The sequence below is a fragment of the Zootoca vivipara genome, chromosome 5, assembly GCF_965207765.1.
Source record: "Zootoca vivipara chromosome 5, rZooViv2.hap1.1, whole genome shotgun sequence".
Taxonomy (NCBI): Eukaryota; Metazoa; Chordata; class Lepidosauria; order Squamata; family Lacertidae; genus Zootoca; species Zootoca vivipara.
The window spans coordinates 29241586-29268904 of NC_142588.1; the positions used below are offsets into that span (position 1 = coordinate 29241586).

The 27319-nt window shown below is 43.3% G+C and overlaps 2 protein-coding genes across 3 annotated transcripts in view; one reads left to right on the forward strand and one right to left on the reverse strand.

Moving 5' to 3' along the window:
- The window catches only part of MICU1 (mitochondrial calcium uptake 1), a 196689-nt gene extending 188218 nt beyond the window's left edge, over positions 1-8471 (reverse strand). The window contains exons 1-2 of the mRNA XM_088670252.1: positions 8414-8471; positions 5701-5841 (exon numbers count right to left, since the gene is read on the reverse strand). The gene's annotated coding sequence lies outside the window, so the exon portion shown is untranslated. The remainder of the gene's footprint in view (positions 1-5700; positions 5842-8413) is intronic.
- A 168-nt stretch (positions 8472-8639) lies between these two features.
- Positions 8640-27319, forward strand: part of MCU (mitochondrial calcium uniporter) — an 86756-nt gene continuing 68076 nt past the window's right edge. The window contains exon 1 of one of the 2 annotated variants that reach the window (XM_035137413.3): positions 8640-8925. In XM_035137413.3, the coding sequence (XP_034993304.3) occupies positions 8776-8925 (150 nt within the window). In that variant the 5' untranslated portion in view covers positions 8640-8775. The remainder of the gene's footprint in view (positions 8926-27319) is intronic. The other variant, XM_035137412.3, reaches the window with a different exon arrangement.

Below are 27319 nucleotides of genomic sequence, written 5' to 3' on the forward strand. Positions count from 1 at the left end.
TCCAACTCTTCCCTGTGTCCTGCACCTCTTCCCCCTTACAGGACAGTTCGCGGTTGATGGCCTTGTACTATCTGTGGTGGCAGGGCCGTCTCTAGGCCCGGGTCTGGTGGCGCGGGGCGCCAGGGCGCCAAGCCACCAGGGGCGCCGCTGCGCCCGCTGAGAGGCGTGGCGGAGGCTGCCCCAGGTGCGCCTCTCAGCTGTTCAGCGGCTTCAGGCCACTCTCCAGAGGCGCGCGGGCCTGGGGCCGCCTCCACCGCGTGCAGGGGCATCGCAACAGGGGGCGGGCAGTGCCCCCTGGCCCAGGGCCAGCGCTACGGCCAGGCTGGGTTGCGCAGGGCGCCGGAGGGATCCATCCCACCATGGCGCCAGGTATGCTTAAGACGGCCCTGTGTGGTGGCTGGGTAGAAAGGGCATGACAAGTGGCACTTGTTAAAATTTCCCCTTCTCTCCACAAGTGTTCAAGATCCTGGGCACCCTACAGCTGTCTGATGGTGTCTTCACCTGTCTCCCTCCTCCTCCTCCTCCTCCTTCTTAAAAGTGACTTACAGGCTTTTGCAAGTCATTCTCAAATTGAAAGCCACAACAATCAGGAAATGGTTTAGGTATGTCTGAAAATGTCTGAAAATAAAGCCAATATACTAAACCTTGTTGCCCCACCGGTAAGTAATGTTGAGCCATTTTCAAGAGGCTCAACATTTCAAGAGGCAAAGACTTCTCAGAGACAGACATGTAATAATCCCTTCCACAATATTTTTTAGCCACAGGGATGATTGTAGGTAGGAGCGCTCCTTTTGCTTCAAAGCACAATATGAGAAGGAGCGATGGTGCTGTTTCAGGACGATTTTACCTAGACACTGCATGCTAGAAAAGCTTGATAAAGATATATAGGAATGCGAGCAATAATTCAGGAGACAATAAACACTTTGGAAGCCAAATAACATTTAGGCGGCACTCGTTAATCAGAGCCTGATGCAAAGCAAAAGAAGAAGAATGGTTCATATTCTTTTTGCATTCCTATAACAGTTACAGCTCTCTTTATCTTAATCTGTAGTATGATACAATCAAGATGACAAATGCTTATGTGATTGTTCTATATGATCTTGATCATTATTTCCATTTATTTGTTTACTATGAAAGTTAAAAAGACACTTCCTGGCTCGGTCTTTTGTCACTGCTGTAGCAAATTTTGTTAGGCCAACACAGGAGCTAGAACTGGTAGCCACTGGGAGTGGTAGAGCAGAAGGCAAATAAGAGCAGCAATGGGTGGATACAGAGCCAGTGACAAGCAGAGTCACCTGTCGACATGTTGTGAGTCATAAGGCAAGTGAGGCACTGCCTGAGGGGTGGGGCTGTGGCCCATTTGCCCGAATGGGTTTGATGATGCTACTGGTCCCTATAAACACTTGCTCATTGGTCTGATCCACATACCAAAACTTGATTTGTTGTCCCATCAGCTTCACTCCTGGGCTTGTCAGCCAGAGACACTGACGTGATCTCAGGAAGACACGTATGCCAGTGTTTTTAGATAGCATGCTTGCCAGTGCTTTTAGGTAAGAAAGCCTTCTATGGTGCAAATTATCTTACCAAGTGGATGTAAGCACAGAGAGGGATTATATTGTGAACCGCCCTAAGACCTGCAGGTATAGGATGGTATATAAATTCAATTAAAATAATAATAATGATAATGCTTTCCAGAACACACGACCAACTCCAAAATATACTAGCAAATTCTCCCTGAAGCAGAGATGGCTGAGGTCATACCCTTTGTGTCCTGCAAAAGCAGGAAGCGAGAATTTCCTCCATTTTACAAGAAAGCCTCCATGCAAAATGAACACTGTAATTCATCTTCATCAGAAAACCAATCATCTGGATTTCTCATTAAAAGCAGGGGGAAGGCATAAACCCAGCTGCTTCTCATCCAAATATTTTATTTCATTCACAGCCATATTAGTACATGTGGGAACTGCTTGTACACACTCGTTTTCTTTTTCTTTTCTTTTCTTTTTTTAATCAATTACTTTAATATATCAACTCTGGGGTGAATTCCAAAAATAAAACGGATGTTCATGTTTCCAGATTGCATCGGGCTTTGTTTTGTTTTTTAAACTGCTACAACTCAAAATGAGAAAAATATCCTTCTAAGAAAAGTCAGCCAACTGAGAAGCCTTTCAAGGAATTGTTATGCACTTCAGATCACCCATCTAGCCTGCACACAGGGAGTGTTATAAAAAAAAATGGCACCGGTGAAGAAACTGAGGCTCTCCAAGCCTCACTCTGTCAGCCGAGGAGGCTTTTCTGAATGGCTCTGCATTCAGCAGAGAATGGGATGGATCAAAGAGGATGAAAGTGATGTTAAACCTCTTGGCTCCATATCTTCGGTCTATGGGGAGACAGGACTACTGCAGAGAAGACCCAAGACCCCAAAAATGCATTTAATAAAATAATTATTATTTTTATAAGGATCGCAATCTTAGTGATTGTGCTACATTTAAGGCATTGTCTTTTTTCTTATAAGAGGTTCTTAAAAAACAGCTAGCATGCTTTGTTTACTGCTCCTATAACCTGCTTGATTTTACAAATGATTGCCTAATTTTAGGTAGCAGTGGGTAGGAAACAGAAATGAATGCACTAAAATGCTCTTGAATTTTCACAAGGACTTTTTTTTTAAAAAAAATGGCGAACTGATGTGGAAATGTTTAGAACAGAAGATTTGAAAAATAAGAAAATGAGAGAAACAGAAAGTGCACAATTTCACTCATCCCTAACTGCCTATCACATGCTGTGCTGTTATGTGATAATGACGATCAGATAAAAATGTCCCCATGAATTGAGGTTTTTTTGGGGGGGGATAACCACTTTGCAGTATGTTTGGTTGTTTCTGCAGTCAAGGGGTATATACCTTTTAATGAAATAAATCAATAAATGAATTGTAATGACTTGTAAAATACCTCTCTGCTTACACATTGCAGTTGCTTGTCAAGCCCATACTGTGCTTGTGTACGGTAACTTATTCCTGCGAAACTTGAGTACAGGTATAATTTTGAAACTTCCCCTGATCGCTTGCTTATTTATTGCACTTCCTCTTCCTCGGAAGGAGCTTCTACTTCTGCAAATTCCATCTTCTAACCAACAAACTGCCTGGTTGCTAGAGGGCTTTTCATTGCGACTCTTCGTTTTCTGCTCATACCGCTGGTGACCCCATCTCCACACCCCAGGCTTTGCAGTGCATTTATCTGTTTCCTCTGTGCTGCAACCGCCTCCCAGCATGAGTTGCAACCGAGTCACTAAATTTGCTGCACCAAGTAAGAAGTGAAACCCCCCTCCCAGAATGCCCCTCCAGCAGTGCAGCAGGAACAGCTTATAACAAAATTATGCTTCTTTAAGAGAGTTGTGATTACTGCAATTATTGCACAGATGTTCCCCCCAAGTGGTCCCTGCAGGTGTTTGTGCATAGGACTGTATTACTCCACCAGATGTTTTGGACTACAACTCCCATCGGCCCCAGTCAGCATGGGGAAAGAAATAGCATAAAGATGTGAGGGACATGAAGTTTGTGCAAACCGCCTACAACCCCTCTGTTGTTTTCCCCAAATACACAGTTTGAGTTCCCTCATACAGTGGTTCTCAAAATGTCCAGTAGGCTTTTCTTGAAGTCCACTGTAGATTTCATATGTATACATCTAACTGGGTGCAAGGATCTCTGTATGCTTTGATGAGTTTGGCAGAAGGGGCGGCAGAGTTTAAAAGAAGAGTTTAAAAGAACTGTATTAATGGGAAAACCCCATTCAGTGGTTAACATTCCATGACCAGGTCTGTAGAAGTTTCAGAATTATCTTTGGGGAATGAAATCCTAACCCAACACCCCAGAAGGGATGTCCCATTAATAGAAGGGGCCTGAGGAGAGGAAGAAAGCATGCAAATTTCTTAATCTCAGGTAGAAAGCTGGAGAGGCAAAGACATCTCAAGTGCCACAAAGCCTCAGTTTTGAAGTTATGCTCTACTCTTATGATGCTAAGAAGGTAGCTGCTGCTTCCACTGGGGAAAAAGACTTTTTACCCATTCTCCTTCTCTGGAAAACCGAAGCACTAGCTATTTTCCTGATCCTTGTTTCTTTCGCCAGCTACAGAATAGTAACCAGCGGATGGAAAGTTGAATGAGCCCATAATGCACAGCAGAATTTCTTACAGACATTCCAGGGTTTGTGTGGCTTTTTAAGGGCTGCATTACTCTAGCAGAAAGTTGTTGGGGGCCACATTCCTTTATATAATAATAATAATAATAATAATAATAATAATAATAATAATAATTTATTATTTATACCCTGCCCATCTGGCCAGGTTCCCCCAGCCACTCTGGGCGGCTTCCAACAAAACACTAAAATACAGAAATCCATCAAACATTAAAAGCTTCCCTCCCAACTGCACAAGAGGTGAAAAGAACTCAGTAATCCCAGCAGAAGGAATTTTAAAAAGGTAAATGCAGGTAAGCCTTACCTTGCTGCTAGTTAAAGCCCCAAACTTCAAAAGAAGCAACTGTTTCGGTAAAACTGCAAGTATACAGTTGCAAAATGCATCCTCATTCATTGTTACATATTTGCAAGGAACACATATCTGTTGATATACAGTTACCCCTCTGCCTTGATTTTCTTGCACAAGGTATAAAAAGATCAGGAATGAGAATTTTATTCCAGAGTTGCAATACCTACCTCATGAGAAGAGAAGAATCCTTGGAAAAGACCTTGATGTTGGGAAAGATGGAGGGCACTAGGAGAAGGGGACGACAGAGGACGAGATGGTTGGACAGTGTTCTCGAAGCTACGAACATGAGTTTGACCAAACTGCGGGAGGCAGTGGAAGACAGGAGTGCCTGGCGTGCTATGGTCCATGGGGTCACGAAGAGTCGGACATGACTAAACGACTAAACAATTCATCATATCCATTGCTATTATGGATTTTAAATTATTTTTATGCTGGTTTTTTATTTTTAATTGATGTTACTGCATGCTTATGACTGGGTTTTATGCTTACTCCTATATCTGTCCGCTTGGAGGTAAGTCATATTGAGCTAAAAATGTGGGCCACTTAGGGCCCACATAAGTGGATAGAGGATCACAGTCAAATTGTTGTTTGCCACATATTTTTAAAAGCCTCCAGTGATGGGGCTGACTATAAATTGAAATAAAAAGTTCAAAAGGAACTGAGAATAAACAGAGGATCTTCCTAGTGTTTTTCCCCAATATCAATCAATCAATCAATGTTATAAAACCAGTGTTATAGAAATATTGCTGGAAGTATTCTACTTCAGTGGGCTAATTTTAGTAATAATGATAACAACAACATTAATTTTTACCCTGTTCACCTGGCTGGGTTGCCCAAGATACTCAGGGAGGCTTCCAACAGATATAAAAACATAATAAAACATCAAACATAAAAAACTTTCTGATACAGGGCTGTCTTCAGGTGTCTATGTAAAGTTGTATAGTTGTTTTTCTCTTTGTTTATCTTTTTGACATCTGATGGGAGGGTGTTCTACAGGGCGGGTGGAACTACAGAAAAGGCCCTCTTGTCTGGTTCCCTGTAGTTTCACTTCTCGCAGTGAGGAACCTAGGGTTGCCATATTTCAGAAAGTAAAAACCACGACACCCCAAAAATCCCCCCCTACAAAAACACCAAAAAACCCGCAATTTTTCGATTGACTTGCCTAAGATCCAGGACAAAGTGCCACCTTTTGGAAATTTCCACCGGACGTCAATTCCTCCTTTGAAATCCCAGTAATGTCCGGACGTATGGCAGCCCTCGTAAATCACCAGAAGGCCTTCGGATTTGGATCTCAGTGTCCAGGCTGAAAAATGAGGTTGGAAATGTTCATTCAAGTAGACTTGTATTATCCAAAGGCTTAGGGCACAAAGCAACATTTCCATGCGTCGTTTTTATTTTATATCATATTTACTCCAAGTTACTCAAAGTGGAGCACACAATTTTCTCCCACTCCATTTTACCTTCATAACCCAGTGAGGTAGGTTAGGCTGAAAGGTTACCCAGTGAACTTAACACATTACCCCACATTGGTTCTCAGCATCATGAACAGTGTTTTGAGTAGGGATAGTCTGCATGATGCCTGAGTCCCTTCTACTTTTTGGGGTCCTGGATCCAGCTAGGGTTAAAATCTAATGTGGGATTCCATTGTTGTACTGGTCAGTCAAGCTTATTTGGCCATAGTTACTTTCATCAGTATCACAAAAGTAGTGCTCTGGCTGAGAGCTGAGCCAAAGGCAGGCAGCAACTAGAGAGACAGAGTCATGCTTGATTCCAAGACTGTGACTATGGGGGAGTAAAGGTAAAGGGACCCCTGACCATTAGGTCCAGTCATGACTGACTCTGGGGTTGCACACTCATCTCGCATTATTGGCCGAGAGAGCCGGCGTATAGCTTCCAGGTCATGTGGCCAGCATGACAAAGCCGCTTCTGGCAAACCAGAGCAGCACATGGAAACGCCGTTTACCTTCCCGCTGTAGCGGTACCTATTTATCTACTTGCATTTTGACGTGCTTTCGAACTGCTAGGTTGGCAGGAGCTGGGATCGAGCATCGGGAGCTCACCCCGTCACAGGGATTTGAACCGCTGACCTTCTGATCAGCAAGCCCTAGGCTCAGTGGTTTAACCACAATGCCACCTGGGTCCCATGATTATGGGGGAAGCAAGGGCTAATACTATGAGCGCCCCCATTTTAGGCTTGGGTTGCATATATAGAATAGAATAGTAATTTATTCGCCAAGTACTTACATACTTGGAATTTGCTTTGGCTAATTTTACAATGTAAACATACTTTATACAAAATATCTGTTAAATATCTGTGTGAGGACCCGAGTGTGCAGAACACTATTTCAAGCAAAGAGGAGCCACTCCGACTGCGCCTGGAGCTTTTGCCTTCTGTCCCTGTAGTGACTTCAGAACAGGTTGAGGTGGTTGTTGGTGCCTCTGGCGCCGAGTGAATTGCTCTAGTTGATAATGCTTGACTTTGCTATAAAACTGATTCAGGTCGTTTGCCAATTTTTGACTCTCTGGAGCAGAAGAATATGTTCTCTTATATTCAGTAAAAGAAGATGTTCTCTTATATTCAGAAATGTTCTGTAAATTCTTCCGAAGAGTAGCCGAGACATGTTTGATAATTGAGTCCGAATCATAGGTTTGTTGTGTCACCATAATCTCCTTGTCAGTGCGCTCCTAGCTTGGTTGTACAAATTTATATATGTATATATGTGTAATGTGTGTGTGAGAGTAAACAAACAAACAAACCATAAGTCATAAAGACACCACATTCTCTGCTGTCCCTCATTCCAAGGGCACATGCCTGGAATCCCTCACCTCTCAGAGTTTGGAATGGCATGCAACAATAATTACATTACATTTACATTGGAATGACATCCTGGCCAGGTCAGTGGTGGGTAAGTCAACTGCCCTATGGCTGACTCAGTAAAAACAGTGACTTGGGCAGGCCTGTTCTGTGAACCGACAAATGGACTAATGTTCTTATTCGCCACACTTCTGTCTACTTCGTCTAGAAGCCAAATTCCACAATGGCAGCCACAAGTTCGATTGCCAGGAGGGAGTCAGTCCCATTGAACTCAATGGCCGGCAGTAGAATTGCACACTTCGATTAGAACCCATCTCTTAATTAAACAGGCACTCCCTGCCAGATTCTAGATATTCTTAAGAGCGGCACTGTTAGGCTTCCCTTTTCTTGATTTTGCAGCTGGTATGCAGAATTCTGTGAGACTGTAGACTTAAACTCCGTGGCGGCTCCTTTATATATCTCACGATGGGAGGTCCCCTCTGGGGCAGAGCAACGCCTTTCCATTCTGCCGCCTGCCAACAAGCCTTCCTGCCGCCACAACCTCCCGGGATGGACGTGTGGCTCCCCTGCTCCTCCCGCCCTTTGCTGCTCTGAACTCTTCCGAGGAGAAAAGCGTGGGCGACTCCTTCGAGGGAGCCAGGGAGTGGATCCAGCAAAACGAGGCATTTCGCGCATTCTGCACCAAAAGGGCGAGACCGAAATGCCTTCATAAGCAACCTGACGGCGTTTGGGACAAAGTACAATCTAAGAAGGCAGGCAAAACGCCACCAAAAGAAAAGCCACCACCTGACTTCTTTTTCTGGCTGCATTTATGCATTTGATCTTCGCGTTTGCCGAGCGCTTTACCCAATAGCCAGGAATCAAACAGCAGCCAAGGGCGGGATTTCCCATCGGCGCAACCTTCACTACGTCTACTCAGAAGTAATTCCTACTGAATTCAATGGGGGTGAGGTCAGGACTGCAGCCTAAACCCTTGAGGATTCCTCGGTAGCTATCCCAAGGTTGGGATCGCAACACCCACTTTTTACGCGTCTCCACAAGGCACCCCCTCAGCCTCTACCTGAGCCCGGCGCGCCTCTTCAGAAGCCGCCCGGTTCGCGCTCAATTATCCCTCCCTGTTTCCACCTCCCCCGTTGACTGACAGCTCACGACGCGCCTTGTCCCACCCTCCCTTCATAGCTCCTCGGCTGCGATTGGCGGCGGCGGCACGGGGGGCGGGCTTGGCCGGGGATTGACACGCCATGCCCGCGCCCTCCAGCGAGGGCGGAGCCGCGCGATTGGCTGTTTCCGTGTGTGTGTGCGCGCGCGCGCGCTCGGGGAGTGGCGGCGGCGGCGGCGGCGGTGGTGGGGACTCTTCCCCGCCCCCTTCCAGCAACCCCGCAGCGCTGCCTGCCGGAGAGCGGGGCGGCTTCCAGTTGAGAGATGGCGGCCACCGCGGGCAGATCGCTGCTGCTGCTCCTCCTCTCGAGGACCCCCGGCGGCGGCGGAGGAGGAGGAGCGGCGCTGACAGCCGCCGGCTGCTTCCCGGGGCTGGGGAGGCACCGTCAGCAGCAACAGCAGCAGCACAGGACGGTGAGTGTCCCCCTCGTCCGGGCGGAGGCCGGGGACGAGACGGGAGCGGGACGGCAGGACAGGTATTGCGAGGGCTAGCGAGGAGGAGCAGGAGGGACGGACTCAGCCGCCCGGCCGCTGCCCTTCCTGTGAGGCGCTTGGGGTGTTCGGGGACGCCGCCGCCCGTCGGAGCCTCCTGGCTCTCCCCTCCTCCAGGGCAGCCCAGCCCTTTCCCAGGGTCCGCCCCGCCAGCGGAGGGACCGCCCGCCCGGGAGCAAGGGCGACCCCTTCATCCCTCCTCCCCGTTGGGTTTCCCTGGGCGCTTTCGTGCCTCTCCTCCCGCTCAGCAGCGGCGCCTTGGACAGATCAATGCACCTAGCGCGGCTGGCAGGCTGGCAAGGGAGAGCGAGAAGGCGCTGCAGGCTGCGGCGTGCAGGGGCAAAGAGGCGGAGGAGGGAGACGCCGTTGCTGCTGCTGCTGCAGCAGAAGCAGCAGCAGTGACTTGGAGGAGTCTTTGCTTGCTTGCTCCCCCCCTCTCCCTCCCCCCCCATCCAACCCGGTGCTGCATCTCCTTTTTATCTTAGCACACCACCCGTGCCCCTCCTTACGTGGGCCCGTCTTAACTTGATGTCAGGCTGGAAAAGGGGGTGGTGCACAAGTTGCTCGCGAAGGAGCGTTTTTTGATTGGGGGGAGGACATTGGCTTGGTTCCAATTTTTCATTCCAAGGGGACGGGGTCGGGAAGCCTGCTGGGCGATTTCCTTCTTAATTCACCCCTTCGTTCCAGGAAGGAAAAGTCCGCGGGGAAATGGCACAGGGGTCTTTCCGCCTCTCCCTCCCTCCCTCTTCAGGCTTCTTAGAGCGTCAGTATGTCGTGGCTGCCTTCCAACCAGTGATTTCTCCCAGTTGTAGGAAGTCTTCTGCTTCCCCCCCCCCCGCCGCCCTTTCTCCTGAGAAAGTTATCTGTTAAGCTGAATCAATGCAGAACCAGGCTGAGCTGAATGCAAATCGCTGTGCAGTACTCCGTTGTCTGAGGCTTTTGCCTGTAATGTTCCAGTTGTAGAATGACTGAAGTTCACTGGTCTGTCACGATGGGTGAACTCAGGACTGGGATGGAATCCAGCTGATCTGAAAGTTCAGTTACCTCTGGCAGCAGGGAATCTGCACATGGTAGCCAAGAGCTCACAAGCGAAACTGTAAAGATGATACAAAGGTTGTATGTTTGTGTGTTGGCCTGTTGCTGAACTTTTGTGGAGTACTTCCCCATGGCTACTATGGAAGCTTTGACGTCTTCCTAGTTAAGCCCCACTTCCTTGTCTTACGGTTGCATTCAATTAAACTTTGGGTATGTAGCGTGGATCGTATTTTGGCGTGTCTAGGGAAATGCAGTCAATGTAGACTTTTATGTAATGTAAATGTCAGAGCTGCTATGTTGCTCCCTCCACCCAAAGCTCTTTAGAGGATTCTCTGCAGCAGCCTGTTAGGAAGTCCTTGCTCTCCTGTGATCTAAAAGGCCAGCCAGAGTTTTAATTAAGTTGCTCAAATAAAGCTGATGAAACATACACCACAGAAGCAATTTTGATGGAAGTAGAGAAGAGCACAAGGCCCCATATGTGGTTCATCCAGATTTTACTATGCTATATTCTTGTTTTGTTCTGTCAGGTTTATAAGCACTTTGTGTTGGTTTTACAGGGAAATGACTTTCAACCACGTATGCCAGAATAAGTTTGATATAGCCTACCATAATAGCTTTTTGTTTTGCAACAGTGAAAGAGGTCAAAGCTGCTATGCAGAAATGAAATTTTCAACAAGATAGTAAATAGTAAAGTGGCACGTAACGAAAACTTAATCACATTTGAATGATCTTAGTAATTTTCCTCCTTCAAAAGTTGTAAAACTTTGCAAATCTGGTATACCAAGATCTCAAGTAAATAGGTTCATTTTTCTACTTGACATTTAATGCTTTTGTATCTCATAACTTTTACTTTTTGTGACCTACGGTTTTGGCATGTTAGGCCAAAAGCAGAAGAATAAGTCATTGTAATGAAACAGGTGTCTGACAGTATCATCTTATTGAGGATGTGCAAGACTTCATTGCTTTAGCTAAATGTTGATAACAGAATCTAACAGAAAAGTAGGATTAGGCTTAAGTATAAAAAAGCTTTGAAAAGTAAGCTATTGTGTTGTCCCCCCCCCAAAAAAAATCTTAATGAAATTGAAGGGAGAGATTTATTGATGTATTAATAGGTCACTGATCACAGTCAACCAATGGATCATCTTTGTTACTGGACTGTGTTGCTGGGAAATCAAATTGTTTTTGATGAACAGGGCTGCATGGATTATTTGCTGCTGGTGTAACAATAAAATCAGGAATGCATTTGAAAGACAAAACAGCTTATTTCAATGCTCTTCTTGTCAGATTGCTTTGTTTTATTTTCTCCATGTCACAATCAATCGTGCTCAAGCCATAAAGTCTACATGATGTTTGAGAAAAACAGGTCAGTTGTGTATTGTGTTCACTTTGTTTCAAGGTTATATTAAAAATTTTTCCCATTGAGCAATCATCCTATGTATGCAGTAGATGGCACTCTGCATTGTGCTGGTGGTTTGTACGAGACCAGGATAGTCTCTGACGACTTGGCTATTCTAGTATGCGATGGGAAGGAATGCTGAAGTTGATTGACCTGTATCTGGCAGATAGCTCATGAATCTCTATGGCCTCTGTCAGGTGGAAGAGCCTCCTCTAGTTGACCTGGCAGAGTACAGATTTTTAATCAGGTTGGGAAAGCCAGAGGTAGGCAGCTGGATCCTGTTTGTACTACTGATGACAGAAACCAGTATACTCTCAAAAGCATTTGGTTATATGGGTTTGACCCTGTGAGTGAGCTGGCTTGCCACTTGCTATTGACTTTTTAAGATGGAGGGACAACCGTAAAGCCAGCGAACTTTACTTATTTGCCCTGTTTCTAACGAGCAGCAGTCCGAGCTCTGGATAGGCAGCTTTCTCCTACGCATGCCTGCTCGTTCTTGAGATCCTGCCCATCTTCTGCGTGCTTTTCTTTTCTTTTTTTTTTTGCACAGGGTAAGGTATCCATTTTCTTATCCATATGGCTAAGGAATGTGGTTTCTGTAATGAATGATAAACAAATTGAGGGAACACCATGTGACTTCTTGGGAATTGGAAGAATTCCTTCAGTGCCTCTGGTTTCTGCAAACCATACAAAAGTAGTGCATCTGTTGTCAGCCCAGGAGAGCTCCAACATGCTGCCTGTATAGGGTGTATATAGGGTGGACAATCAACAAAGGGGTGGACTTTCTCCTTGCCCTGGCTTAGCACAACATTGGGGCTATGGTGTAGCTACTGTAAACCTCAACTTGGTTAGCAGATGCATATCGGGATTTGCAGTTCACCAGGGAAATATCACCTCCTGGTGGATGGATTAAAGAGTACATAGTGATAACATTTGTTACAGTAGAGTAGTAACTGTTACAAATGACCAAAAGGTCACAAAACAGCAAGCAAGTCCAAAGGAAGGCATTGCACAGTTGCAGTGGTTCTCAAACTCCCCTGCACACTTTCAGAATAAAAACAACAACAAAAAACACACCAAGATTTTTGGTGATACTGTAACAGTGGAAAACAAAACAAAAAACAACTCCTAGCAGGGCTTGATCTATTATAACATAGAACACAACTATTTTATAATATGATTCTGGGACATCCAGAAAGTATAAAACAATGCAGCTCCATAAGAACATGAATTATTCACCACAATATAATTATAAACAAGCCTCTTACATATGTACCTTAAGTATGTATACAAACTCAGTAATAGTTTGGAAGTATCACTTGATGCTCTTGCTCTGATTTTGCAAATAGAAAAATGTTTTTGATGAGCATGGTGTATTATACTATACACCACTAAAATGTCTCTTTTGGTTGTCCTGGAATCTTCCTGCCGCACTTACCACCCTTTCCTGCCACACCCTTTGAGAAACCACTGCAAAATTGTGACTGTTTGATTGAATCCATTTTTGCTCCTGGTATTTGTGCTCAGATAGATTCTGCATCTATAGTTACTAAGGAAGCATATTCTCTGACAGTCCCCTGTCATTCAGAAAGTCTACTGCATCATGTATCTTCAGATCATGCCTGTGGGACATATTCAAAGTAAATCTTTGAAAACAGTACTTAACAAGGCCTAGTTAAAGAGCAGATTAAACAAAAAACAAAAAACCAGACAGGCATATAGCAGAGTATTCTTTTCCATACACAAAAAGGGAAGATTTTTTATTTGCGAAGCACACACACACACACACTAGCTGGCCTGGCCACACATTGCTGTGGCTCAGTCTGTTAAATGGACCCTCAGAGTCCCCCTTCAGACTCCCCTCACCTTCAGAGGCCCCCTTCATTTTGTTTGAGATATTTTGCCCCCTTCCCCCATTCATCCCTGTGAGAGTCTCCATCCTGTCCCGATCCATGAGCTAGCACGTCCCCTCATCTCCCCATTCCCCGGCACATCCCTGTGAGCGGCTACGTGTGTGTGTGTGTGTGTGTGTGTGTGTGTGTGTGTGTGTGTAATGAAATATATACCAAATGGTACCAAGGCTATGAAAAATGGGAGAAGGGTACATTCTGGGACGAGCTCTCCTATGTCCCCAGGTGAACTTTTGAATCTGCTCTAGGGTTAGTGATTTCACTCAAACTGAACTGTAATTCCTAGTTTTCAAGTAAACTTGTGGAGACTTCCCTACACAAATAAGAGGAATGTGTGTGCGGTTTTGCGGGAAGCATTTTGCTATGGTGAATGATAAATGCGTTCCTGTCTGTTTTGCTACACGCTGACCCAGCCCTTGCCAACCTGGTGCCCTCCAGATGCTGTTAGACTAAAACTCCCATCAATTAATGTTAGAAACTCAGATATATAAGCCTAGTGCCAAATGGTTCCTTAAGACAAGGTCACAGTTTCCAAAGCGGAATGACTTGTTGCCATTTTGGGACATGACTACTCTAAAGTCTCCCCCCCCCCCAAATGATGGGACTGACTGTGATTGATTATCAGCTAAACATCTGGCTATTTCAGATGACACCCTTGAGCTAGGTTAAGAACCTTGAGAACTTAAAGAAGAAAAGTCACTTGATCCAGGGACAGTCCACATATATATTGGCCTGTCGCTACAGGATGTGGTATTTAGTGTGTGGAAACAGTCAAGATCCAGTGATCCTCAGGCATGCGCCTCCAGATGGTAGAGATGTCGGGCACCATTCTGGCATCTAGGGATCTTCACTTGGTCCCAAGTGGTTGACAGCCAGGGGCAAAATGTGCCTGGCTAATTTTGAACACTGCCCACCATTGCCAGCAAGTACAGCTGCTGTTGATTGGGGTTGATGGTAGTGATAATTCAACTGGAGGGTGCAAGGATGCCGAACACTGGACTAATGGAAAATAACTCACCTGCTATGCAAGTAAATCAAAGAGGATGGTTATGTTAACCCATATTTCTTCTATGGAGACAAATTCAATAAGAGCAGAATGGGGGCTGTCAAAACTACACGTAAGCAAGATCCATACATTTGTAGTCAACTGTGTGGCTTGAAGATTTGTGACTGTGCATATTCAGCTACTATTTGTTACTGTCTATTCATATAACATATACACTTTTTACATTGGCTTTACCTGACTGACTGGTGAAGCTTTTCTAGATTTTCATTGAGTTAACCCCCCCCCCCATTTGTAATTAAGGATTGTTTTCCTGCACATGCAAATTGATGGGGAGCTGGGATACAGGGAAGAAACAGCTGGCTGCTTTTTTGTGGAAAACTCAAAAAACGGAACCTGTAAACGTGACGCTTTGATTGGCTGAAAGCAGTGGGCACTGTAAAAAGTTATAATGGAACAACTTGGTGTACTTAAAGGAGGGGGGAATGAGAAACATAGATCTAAACAGAGGCTTGCAGCACCTTTAACAAATCTATTAAGGCACATCTTTCAGTGGACTGCAGGCAAGTTCTTCGGATGTTTGAAGCGTTATCCCCCATTGGCAGGTGTAGAGGAAAAATTGTAAACAGTGAGGTCAGAGGGAGATGACATGCAAAATAAAAAATAAAAAAGGCAGATGGACAATTAAGTTAAAGTCTAAATGCACATAAAATGTATGAACCAAATCTCACCTATGATGAGGCTCTGTTGCTTCTGTCCTATGCTACAAATTTATATGTTTGCCAGTCATTCGTCTTGACCCTTCACCTGCCTTTACAGCTTTAACTTATTTTGGTTTCTTCCTTACTCCATTAAACATGCCTTACTCTTGAACTCAGCTTCCTCACTTAACTTGTTCCACCCTTCATGTCCCTCCACCCATGGCAACAACCATCTGCTTGTGGTAGAGTGTGCTCAGAGCTTTGTGCACACAGCCTGCTGTTGCATTTGACATTTTGCAGAATGAGGCAAGAGGATATTAAACAACTCTTTGTTTGGTGGAGATCCTTCCTTTTCCTTTCACCTTCGCCCCCAGCCCCCAGCCACACTTGCTTCAGAGGTGAATCTGACAGAAATTAGCAATTACATCAGGAAAGGGATTAGCGTTCTCAAGGATCTGGTGGGTCAGAGGACCACAAGTCTCATTACACATGCAAGAGAGGTGCCTGGGTGAGAGGTTGGAGGTTCTCTCCAGTTTCTGTGGTGCTGTATCGCAGTTTTGTTTGAGGCTCCACATGGCACTTCCTGACCCACTTCCACTTTCTTATTTGTTGGAAACGTGTGTGTGTGCGCTTTATGGGAATAAAGTCTGCTTCAGAAATAGCTATGAATGAGAGAAGCCAAGCCAAGGCTACTTAAAATGTATGTTTCCCCACACGAGAGCCGCTTAAAAAATGTTATTGCTCCAAGGACGCAGGGCACTACATTCCTTAATTTGTACGATTTGAGGGCATAGTGTTGTAGTAGTACCGGTAACACTTGGGTGATATTTGGAAATGAGTGAAGATTGGGGGCGGGGAAACTATTTTAAATGCTTTCAACTAACAGTCACTGCTCTTTTTAACAAAATGAACATTTCAAAGTTGAGGTCACCTGGGTGAACCAAGTGCCTAGGATTTTTTCTGTCCGTGTCTGGATGATATTGATGAAGCACAGTTACAGCCAAACAGAAGCATCTTCTAGTTATGCTGCCACATATCTGAAATAAGGCATATTGTTTAAAAAACAAAAATCATACAACTGGATGCCTCACTCACTGCTAGGTGCTTTTATCTAATGCTAGTAAATATTAGCACCAACACTTTGTTACTTATTGGCATTTTGTAGCCCATGTGGTCACTCTCCTTGTGCAATAGACCTCTATTTGCCCAATGGAACCCCCCTTTGCATCCCCTCTCACCTTCAAAACATGTTCTAAAGGTGGGAAATCCTTGCAGCCAATTTTGGGGGCACACAGGGAGAAGAGAGGAAGAAGTCCTGCTGCATGAGTGGAACACTGTGTGTGTGTGGTGTTAGATACAACCTTGAATCAAACAAATTAATTAAATTAAAAAAGAACCCTAAATACTGAATTACCTCTTTATTCTTAGAATGTCTAAAAACGGAATCTCTTCCCGAGCTATTTTGGATCCATTTTTCTTTTTGTTTTGCCCTGGCATGACTAAGGATTAGGCGAACATATTGCAAATGGAAACTTAAGCATCCCTGACTGTCCATAATGGCAGCATTCAACACACAAACAAGTTAAAAGCAATCCCTCTGGAAAGTCTCTGTGGGCCTCATAAGCTCAGCTGTAATGGCCTATAATGGATCACCGTGAACTTGCTGTTGTCGAAATACTATGATGGAACTGTTGAGTGGGTTCATAGGTAATAAACACAAAATCATAGAATTGTAAAGAAGTATTGAGTTGTATTCTGGATGGTTCATTGCTTTAACGTAAGTTCCCAAGGCATCTCATTTGCCAAATATGCTGGTCCCTGGTGTTATGGAACGTCAAAGCAGGGCTTTGTTAAGGCTGAGTTTGGATGGCTGTTCATGCTGCCATGTGGTTGCAATTGCTCTGCAGCAAAAGGTAACTGTTCAGTGAGGAATTAAAGGGTTCTGGACAACATAGTCTGACAGCATTTTGGTCACATTGCGGATGCTAATGTTGTAATTTCACCAGCAATGATACCTATGCAAAATTTATTTCTTGAGAGGCTTGGTATTGCTTATATGCAAGTGCTAATCAGAATAACACAATTATTTTAGTGTTGATTTAACTTTACAACCCGCCTGTAGGGGAAAAAAAGAAACCTTTATACCTATTGAGCACAAGGCTTTTGGTTATTAAAATAGCAGAGAACTCAACAGTATTGATAGAATAAACTTTGTGGCAGTTCCTGGAGAACAAACCTCCTAATGTGTTAATATAGGGCATATTGGAATTAACAGGTACAGTATCAAGAAAGCTTGAATCTTGAAAAACACTTTACAAAATGAAACAGAAGTATTCAGCTAGTTAGCAATTATGGCAAAGCCAAATTGTCCCTATCCTTCAATAGTATGATTTATCCAAAGAGGTTATGTGTCAATTCCAAGTCCAGCTTCTGTTCCTGAAGTATGTTTTCAGCTTAATAGCAATAATACATTACTTCTGTTTAATAAAGTATTGGACTTTGAACTCGCCAACTGATCCTTTTATAATTTTTGGCAGGAAAAGACAGAATGCTCCAACAGACTGCTCTTGGAGTTGAAGTCCAAGAGCTTATTCAGTGCTCTAGCATTCTTAATGTCCATCTTGATCCTTGATATATGACCCTTGTTATGTATTCTGATTTTAAGGTGGAGCTGTTTTCATAATACATGTAAAAATGTCATGTACTACCTGCTGCTCTTGTGAACTTCTTTTGAAACATGTTTGTTGACTGCCAGATTATTTTTTATGTCCAATTCAAAGTGCTGGTCTTTTTAAAGCCATAAATGGTTTTGAGTAACTCGGGAAGCATCTTAGTGAAGCTTGAGGGCTCTGAACTTTTCTTCTTTTTTATTGTGAATTCAGCTGTTAAATTAAGCAAACTGTTTGCTTGTGTTCCTCAGTTGATTATTCTTTCTAGCTGATTTACCACCTCAAACCATGCCAAGAATCAGAATTGTTTCAAATTAGGTAGCCTAATTGTGATTATTATTGTGGTATGAACTGTATTGTTAATAGCTTTTGCAACACTTAGAGTTCTTCTGCATGAGTGTTAAGAGCAAATAATTGTCTGTTATGGAGCTAATATTTAAAGAAAAAATGGTATTATGTTTTTAAGAGACTTCTAGGACGGGGTTCCCAAAGTTGGGTCTCTAGCTGTTTTGGGGCTACAACGCCTACCATCCCTATCTTGCAGGACCAGTGGTCAGGGATGGTGGAAATTGTAATCCGAAAACAGCTGGAGACCCAAGTTTGGGAAACCCTGTTCTAGGATCTAAGACAGGACACTCTGTGTTTGTCCTCTAGTGCTTGAGCCAGTTTTCACACAATTCTGATTGGCCACCTGGTAGAGAAGATAAAAATGACTGTATTGAGGAACTAGAACTTTTGGCTTTCTTTCCAGAAAATTTGCATATGAAAATAGAAGTTTTGAAAATGGTGATGTGCTGGGTTGAGTACCAAGCATTTTGATCAGCAACCTCAAGTAATAGATCTGTTGCTGGACTCTAGAACTTAATGTGAGAGTGGGTAAAAATGGAAAATAGTCACACATACATACACACACACACGGAATACGTCAGATCAGCAGCTTTCCCTTTTCTAATTTCATGATCTTAATGATGTCTGATAAATTCACTTTCTGATGGCAAGAGTGAAATTCCTCATATCTGTTCTTGGTTCCCCCCCCCCCCCGTTTTCTTTCTTTCGTTCGTATTTCATTAAGTGTACAGTTTCTTGCTTGCTGATAGGTTTGGTCCCCACCCAGGCAAAATGCTTCCGCAGATGAGAGTTTTAAATTGATAATGAGTTGACTTCCCTTAATGACAAGACAAGCTTTTAAGAAACAATGACTGCAGAGGTATAGCAGGCTTTGTTTCTTGAGATTTACCTCTCAGTTAGTGTTGGAGAGCCAGCCAAAAGTTATGTAGTTATAAATCAAACCACAGGAGTTGAAGAATTGTTGGCTGTCAATAACAGAGAATGGATCCATAAAACACTATCCAAAATGATTGATCATTGGAACATTTTAAAGGTAATTTCCACAAAAACTTATTTCTAGGCAGTTGGCAGAACTGAATTGCTTATGAAAAGCAAGTTATATAAATGTAATATAAATTAACACCAAGCAAATAATATAAATTAATCTAATTTAGCTGGCTGCATGTTGCTTACTTGAACAGACTCTGCTTTCAGAGAATATGCAGAGTTTCATGCAGAAGAAAGGTTTTGAGATAGAGTACATTTGAACTCCTGGAGTTTCATGTAATTATGGGAACCTGAGACCAGGAGAAGCTGGTCCTTTAGTGGAGACAGATAGTTGTTTGGAATGATGTTGGTAGTCTCTGGACAGTCAGAAGCTTGTATTGTACAGTATCTTAGTTCCAACTTCGTAACATCTCTGCACTTACAGGGCAAAAGAGCTACCGTAATCAGTTCTGGTCAGGTAGTCTGTGTGGAAAAAAGACTTAACTTGAGGATGAATATTCAGGAACAACACAGCAGACAGCTGTCCATTCAGGGTTCAATCACTCAGGGTTCAGACACTCAAAAAACAGATAATAGAGGTTGCGCAACCAGAACCACATCTCGGCTTCTTATTCTGGTTTTGTAACTGACATTAGCCCATGTTTCTCTGGTTCAGTTGTTATGGGGAACTCTGCCCTACTGAAAATCAGGGTCTTGGCACCAAAGCTAACACATGACAAGATGGGTCCACTCACCCACAGCTTCATAAGCTATGAGTGGTTTCTAAGCTACCAGTAAGTCAATAAAGTGCAGACCCATTTAAATGGAATAAAAGTTTAACTAACTTAATTTGGAGCCAGCACAATATTAGAACCCAAATATTAAAACTTCAAGCTGATTTCTACCAGCCAGAATCTTTTTATGAATGCATCAAAATGTTTTTTTCCCCTAGCAAGTTAAAAAGTATAGAATTCTGCCTGCAAAAAGTCTGCTATTAGATTGTTGCTGGGCTACAACTCCCATAATGCCCAACCATTTTAGTAAATGGTCAGGGATGATAGAAGTTGTAGTAGTTCAATATCTGGGAACCCAAGGTTGAAGAACGCTGACTAACACATTCAAATTTTGTAATACCACCTACAGTGCACAGTTAATTCTGAAGAAAGCAGCTCTCCTATAAAAAGCTAACCAGTAGCTTCATAAGACAAATCACAATAGGTAGAGCTTTGTTGATTTAATTGTGTAAATAAGGTTAAAGGTAAAGGGACCCCTGACCGTTAGGTCCAGTCGTTACCGACTCTGGAGTTGCGGCACTCATTTCGCGTTATTGGCCGAGGGAGCTGGCATACAGCTTCCAGGTCATGTGGCCAGCATGACAAAGCCCCTTCTGGCGAACCAGAGCAGCACACGGAAACGCCGTTTACTTTCCCGGTGTAGCGGTACCTATTTATCTACTTGCACTTTGACGTGCTTTCGAACTGCTACGGTAGGTTGGCAGGAGCAGGGACCGAGCAATGGGAGCTCACCCCATCACGGGGATTCGAACCGACGACCTTCTGATCGGCAAGCCCTGGGCTCTGTGGTTTAACCCACAGTGCCACCCGCATCCCTTTTAATTGTGTAAATAACGTTTATCTTTTTTGCACAATGATCCACTCGGATTTGGGTGCTGCAAAGGCAAGGGTTAAACTGTTTCAAAGCAATTCATACCTGCCTAAAGATTTATATGTTGCCAAAATTAGTAAAATTGGAAAATAGGAGTGTCAGAAATACATCTCTTAATTAAAACATTAATATGGATTAGAATTGCTTTCTACTGAAAAGTCGTTGTTGCTTTGAATGACTAGCTTGCCAGGGGAAAAATTGCTGCACTGATTGGCAGTCCTTGAGCTACTGTTATACATCTTCTAAAAATGATGAAGCTACAAAAGGAATAATAATAATAATAATAATAATAATAATAATAATAATAATATATAATAATTTATTATTTATACCCCGCCCATCTGACTGGGTTTCCCCAGCTACTCTGGGTGGCTTCCAACAGAATATTAAAATACAATAGTCCATTAAAAAATAAAAGCTTTCCTAAACAGGGCTGCCTTCAGATGTCTCCTAAAAGTCTGGTAGTTGTTATTCTCTTTGATATCTGGTGGGAGGGTGTTCCACAGGGTGGGTGCCACTACCAAGAAGGCCCTCTGCCTGGTTCCCTGTAACTTGGCTTCTCGCAGCGAGGGAACCACCAGAAGGCCCTTGGCACTGGACCTCAGTGTCTGGGCAGAATGATGGGGGTGGAGACACTCCTTCAGGTATACTGGACCGAGGCCATTTAGGGCTTTAAAGGTCAGCACCAACACTTTGAATTGTGCTCAGAAACGTACTGGGAGCCAATGTAGGTCTTTCAAGACAGGTGTTATGTGGTCTCGGCGGCCGCTCCCAGTCACCAGTCTAGCTGCTGCATTCTGGATTAGTTGTAGTTTCCGGGTCACCTTCAAAGGTAGCCCCACATAGAGCACATTGCAGTAGTCCAAGTGAGAGATAACTAGAGCATGCACCACTCTGGCGAGACAGTCTGCGGGCAGGTAGGTAGTCTTCGTACCAGATGGAGCTGGTAGACAGCTGCCCTGGACACAGAATTGACCTGCGCCTCCATGGACAGCTGTGAGTCCAAAATGACTCCCAGGCTGCACACCTGGTCCTTCAGGGGCACAGTTACCCCAGGGAGTCCTCCACACCTGCCCGCTTCCTGTCCCCCAAAACAGTAGTTCTATCTTGTCAGGATTCAACCTCAATCTGTTAGCTGCCATCCATCCTCCAACCTAGGAAGCTCTTCAGGGTTTTGAGCTGAAAAAAGGGTGAAATAAAAGCTAGGCTATACAGTAATGTTTGGACATCCTCAGTGCTTTCTTGCTTTGGAGTGAATGTTGCCACTTCAGTTTGGGGTTACAAATGTAATTAACTTAATTGGATGTTGGATTAGATTGATCTAAGATGAAGCTGGCTCAGCAATTGTTTGACTTACTTGGCAAGTTGTAGCCAAAAAGCATTTCTTTATCCTTCTTTATCCTTATGTTAGAAAGCTTGGAGCAGCAGTATCCAGCACCAGTAGGCAGAAGACCAGTGTCAGAGAAAAACATAGATAATGGAGCTGAAAGAGAATAAGAATCAAAACTTATTTTGATTCGTTCCTTTTAAATTACAAATAGCACTCATTTCTGTTAAGTTTGTTCTATACAGTGTATTTTAGGAGAGACTATTACTCTGTCATGAAGGACATGTTTTGCATTCTTAAGATCCCTACATTAATCTATGGCCTCTCAATTTCATTGATTTTGGGTAGTGGGGCTGTGCAAATCTGCACTGGTTGCTGAGAGAGTTGTTGCTAGTTGGAGCAAACAGTAACCGATCAATCTGACTCTGTATAAGCTAGTTAATACATTTGAGTGTAAAAGGAACAAAAGCTTCATTGGGTAACAATCAGTCGCTTGCCAAAGCAATCTATAAGAAATACACTAAAAAGGCTTCTACAAACCTAGACAGTTTTCGAAGCAAGTTACCCGAATTCCCAAGTTTCAGCTAGTAATGATCTCCTTGTTGAACAATGCATGCACTGGAAATTACTTTCTTTAAGAATATTCCTGTAGATTCTGCTCCTTAAGGAAAGCTGCACATTATTCTATCCTTTCACAGGTAGCCTTGGTCCAATCACCATCTCTGTATCTCAAACAATTGTAAGGAGAAAAACCAGAGGGTGGGAAGAATGTGTAAAGTTTTAAGCTTCTTGGAGGAAAGGTGGGATATAATCTCATAAATAAAAATAATTATTCCTGAGGGTAGAGGTTGCCCCCATGGTTTTTCTGGTCTTTATCCTCACATCTCTCCTCCCTGACATGAAAAGGGGAGCTGAGGGTTGTGTTCTAGCACTGGGCTGTTAGAAGGAAAGCTTGATGCTTGGTTTTGTTGCTGGGTTGTGCAGTGCTTGGGAATTCCTCTGCAATCCCCAGCCAGGGCCATAGCCTTTCAAAAGAAATTCCCTATAGTGCACTTTGTTTCCAAGCGGAGTTCAACTGTGGGATGATCCCCCCCCACACACACACCAGCTCTAAGCTGCAGTGAAAGACTGTGGATCCTCTCACCATGCTTGTCAGAAGGGGAAAGGAAGACTTGAGTGGAATAATGGACTCCTGATGAAAGCTGTCCTGGCTCCCACCCAACACATGATGGCACTGGCAGAGACTCTTGCTTGGAACTAAGGATGGCTTTATTGAAACAAAGCAACAGCACAGACTCAGTAGCAGGTAGAGAGCTACTGCAGCCTCAAAACTCTTACCAGGCGAAGGGGCGGCAGCAGGACACAATGGGCTAGGAGTAGGAGCCAGAGTCCCTGAGTTCAAGACCAGGGCAAGAAATTCAAGACCACACAGGGGCTATTAATTGCTTGCAATGGATTTGCCTGCCTTCTTGCCAGCCAAGCTTCTGAAGTTGTAGTGTACTCACTCGCAGGATTTCTGTGCCTTGCAGGAATGTGGATTTTGCAGGTGTTCACTACGTCTAGGCAGGTAGGTGGGTCTGTCCCTTCTTCAGAGGCACCTCCTAGTCCTGGGAGTCAAGGCTGAGCTTGCCTCCTCTTCTGATTCCTGTTCATCCACCCCAAGCTGTAGGTTGGCATCCTTTATGTCAGGAGGAGAAGGGAAAGCCAGAGCTCCTAAGCTGGAGCCTGATGGCATATTGGGGCTCACAATAAAAGCAGCCTTTGCTAGGGAAGTTTTTAATGTGTGACGTTTAAATGTATTCTTAATCTTTGTTGGAAGCCGCCCAGAGTGGCTGGGGAAACCCAGCCAGATGGGCGGGCTACAATTAATACAACAACAACAACAACAACAACAACAACAACAACAACAACAACAACATTTTGTAAGAGTTATGCTTCCCTGGTAAGTCTTTTAAAGCTCACATTCATTTCATTGGGGTTTGCACAACTTAACTTGCTGGTGTACAGTATCCTATACAGTGTTTGCTGTTTGTGATAAATTTTCAGACACTCAATTCCCTGTTGAATGAGATAAAAAAATTGGATTTATCCATTCATCATATAAAATGGTTGAAAAATAATAAAGGAAAATAAAGGTTTTGTGTATCACAATTAATAATTTTCTTCCTATACTGGGGTTTTTCTTTATGAAATTTAACTCTTGCAAAGATCGACTGCCATAGCCTCCAGGTTTAGCTACATCTTTTTGCTTGTGAGCACAACAGTATAGAACTCAATTCTTCTTGACATTTAATGTTCTGAATTCCTTGGGATCAGGAATGCAAACATACTCTGGAGCATCTTGAAAATTGGATTTTTCAGTTTAAGCGTTATGACTGCCATGAAACAAAAACATAGATTACAGACAATTTATGCCGTGAAACAAAAACATAGATTACAGACACACACACACACACATTTGGCAAGCATGCACCCATGTTTAAAACTTCTAACAGCTTTTCCGTAAAAGGGACAAAGCTAAAAACCTTCTTGTGCATAGGTTCATTTGAATCAGCAGACAACAATTATTCCAGACTGACTAAAATACTTAATGTACTGCTCAAAATGTTAAGAGTGATGAAGCATATTGTCTCCAAGGAATCAAAGAACTAAAGATTTGTTAAGACTGTTCCTCTTCCATAACTGATGTGAATAATTTGAAATATTATTATTTTAACTACTTGATAGAAGTTGGCTTTCTTAGAAAATTTGTTTCTGTTAAAATCCAATAGCAGTTAGTGTTTCATGCTGTCAATGCGTTGCAGATTGTATCAAAAGTATTATGGCTGTCATTGGTTAGTAAATTTCTGGTACTGGCAGCAATTGTGGTACTACTGGCACGCCTAGCCTTCTGGGTAGCCACATCATTTTACTATGGGATGGCCACGCTGTTGCCTGGAGATAGCAGGTCAGATGATAGGATGTCAGTTCTGTGCCATCTTTACTAGTAACAAAGTTATTTTTTCCTCAGTTCAGGATGCTTGGTTTGGCCTTTCAAGTTCTCAACTAGGGACGCAAACTCCCTTAGGTAGCACAGCCAATGGTCAGGGCTGATGACCACTGTAGCCCAATACCACAGGTCCTTCATCCCAGCCCTAAACTGTCTGAGAATAGGATATATGGAGAATCCCTTTCTTCCATTTGAACCCATGCATGAACTCTGCTTAGCTTCTGAAAATTTTCTTCTTCCCACCATCCAAATATCTGCCAGTGGTATAACTCTGTTCTGGTGATAGTAAACTGTTTTAATACTTAATTTTAAATTGTTGCAACCCACCCTGGGACCCGCTGGTGAAGAGTGCATAATAATTAATGCAATATTATTAATTTAATATTTTATATTAATGATAAAGAGGGCCTTTTCAGTTGTGGCACCCAGGTTATGGAATGACCTCAATAGTGATGTGTTTTTTGCCTTTTAAAAAACCTAGAATCATAGAATCATAGAGTTGGAAGAGACCACAAGGGCCATCCAGTCCAACCCGCTGTCAAGCAGGAAACACCATCAAAGCATTCTTGACATATGACTGTCAAGCCTCTGCTTAAAGACCTCCAAAGAAGGAGACTCCACCACACTTCTTGCCAGCAAATTCCACTGTCGAACAGCTCTTACTGTCAGGAAGTTCTTCCTAATGTTTAGGTGGAATCTTCTTTCTTGTAGTTTGAATCCATTGCTCCATGTCCGCTTCTCTGGAGCAGCAGAAAACAACCTTTCACCCTCCTCTATATGACATCCTTTTATATATTTGAACATGGCTATCATATCACCCCTTAACCTTCTCTTCTCCAGGCTAAACATACCCAGCTCCCTAAGCCGTTCCTCATAAGGCATTGTTTCCAGGCCTTTGACCATTTTGGTTGCCCTCCTGGACACGTTCCAGCTTGTCAGTATCCTTCTTGACCTGTGGTGCCCAGAACTGGACACAGTACACCAGGTGAGGTCTGACCAGAGCAGAATACAGTGGTACTATTACTTCCCTTGATCTAGACGCTATACTCCTATTGATGCAGCCCAGAATTGCATTGGCTTCTTTAGCTGCTGCATCACACTGTTGACTCATGTCAAGTTTGTGGTCTACCAGGACTCCTAGATCCTTTTCACATGTACTGCTCTCAAGCCAGGTGTCACCCATCCTGTATTTGTGCCTTTCATTTGTTTGTTTTTTTGCCCAAGTGTAGTACTTTACATTTCTCCTTGTTAAAATTCATCTTGTTTGCTTTGGCCCAGTTGTCTAATCTGTTAAGGTCATTTTGAAGTGTGATCCTGTCCTCTGGGGTATTAGCCACCCCTCCCAATTTGGTGTCATCTGCAAACTTGCTCAGGATGCCCTCAAGCCCATCATCCACCTGACACTTAAGACACTCTAATAGTGGGATAGTAATAACATTTAAATCCTTTGTACTGTATAGATAGGTTGTTAAATATTCAGTGCAGATTAATAGCAATACCCCAAGTTAATTTAATATACAGTGGTACCTCGGTTTATGAACATAATTGGTTCCGGAAGTCTGTTCATAAACTGAAGCGTCATAAACTGAAGCGAACCTTCCCATTGAAAATGATGGAAAGTGAATTAATCTGTTCCAGATGGGTCCGCGGCATTCGTAAACTGAAAATTCGTAAACCGAGGTGTTCGTAAACTGAGGTTCTACTGTATTGGCATGTTTTCAAAGTGTTTTGCCTCAAACCAAAGGCTATTGGAGCTTTCTAAACAAAAAACTACATAAGATGCCTTTCCCCACATGTCCCCACTCAACAGCTTTGATTAACAGAATTTGCACTGCCACCAGTACTACATAATACCAGTTGCACATTTGTAAGAATGCTACTTAGCTACACTTAGGAACTCCCTGTCTATTGATATCAAACAGGCACCTTTGCTTTATTCTTTTTGGTGCCTGCTGAAAACATTCCTGTTTTGGCAAGCCTACCCAGATGCTGGTGGGAATTTTAATCTGCTTTTAGTATTTTAAATTTTAGTATGTTTTAAAGTATTGCAATTTGTCTTGAATTTTTTAAAATCTTTTTGTAAACCACTTTGATGTCCGTGTTCTGTAGTCAAGCGGTGTATAAATTTTATTAAATAAATACATCGATTTTTCCAACAAGGGGAGGTCCAAGTATTCTCATGCAACATCTGCCCATAATGCTCCACTTCAGGCAAGAAATGCAAATGGTTTCGTCCATTTATGGTACTTGCAATGCGAATCAGTGCTGTTGGTTTTTTTTTTTAATGTTTTCAGAAGAATCAGATTA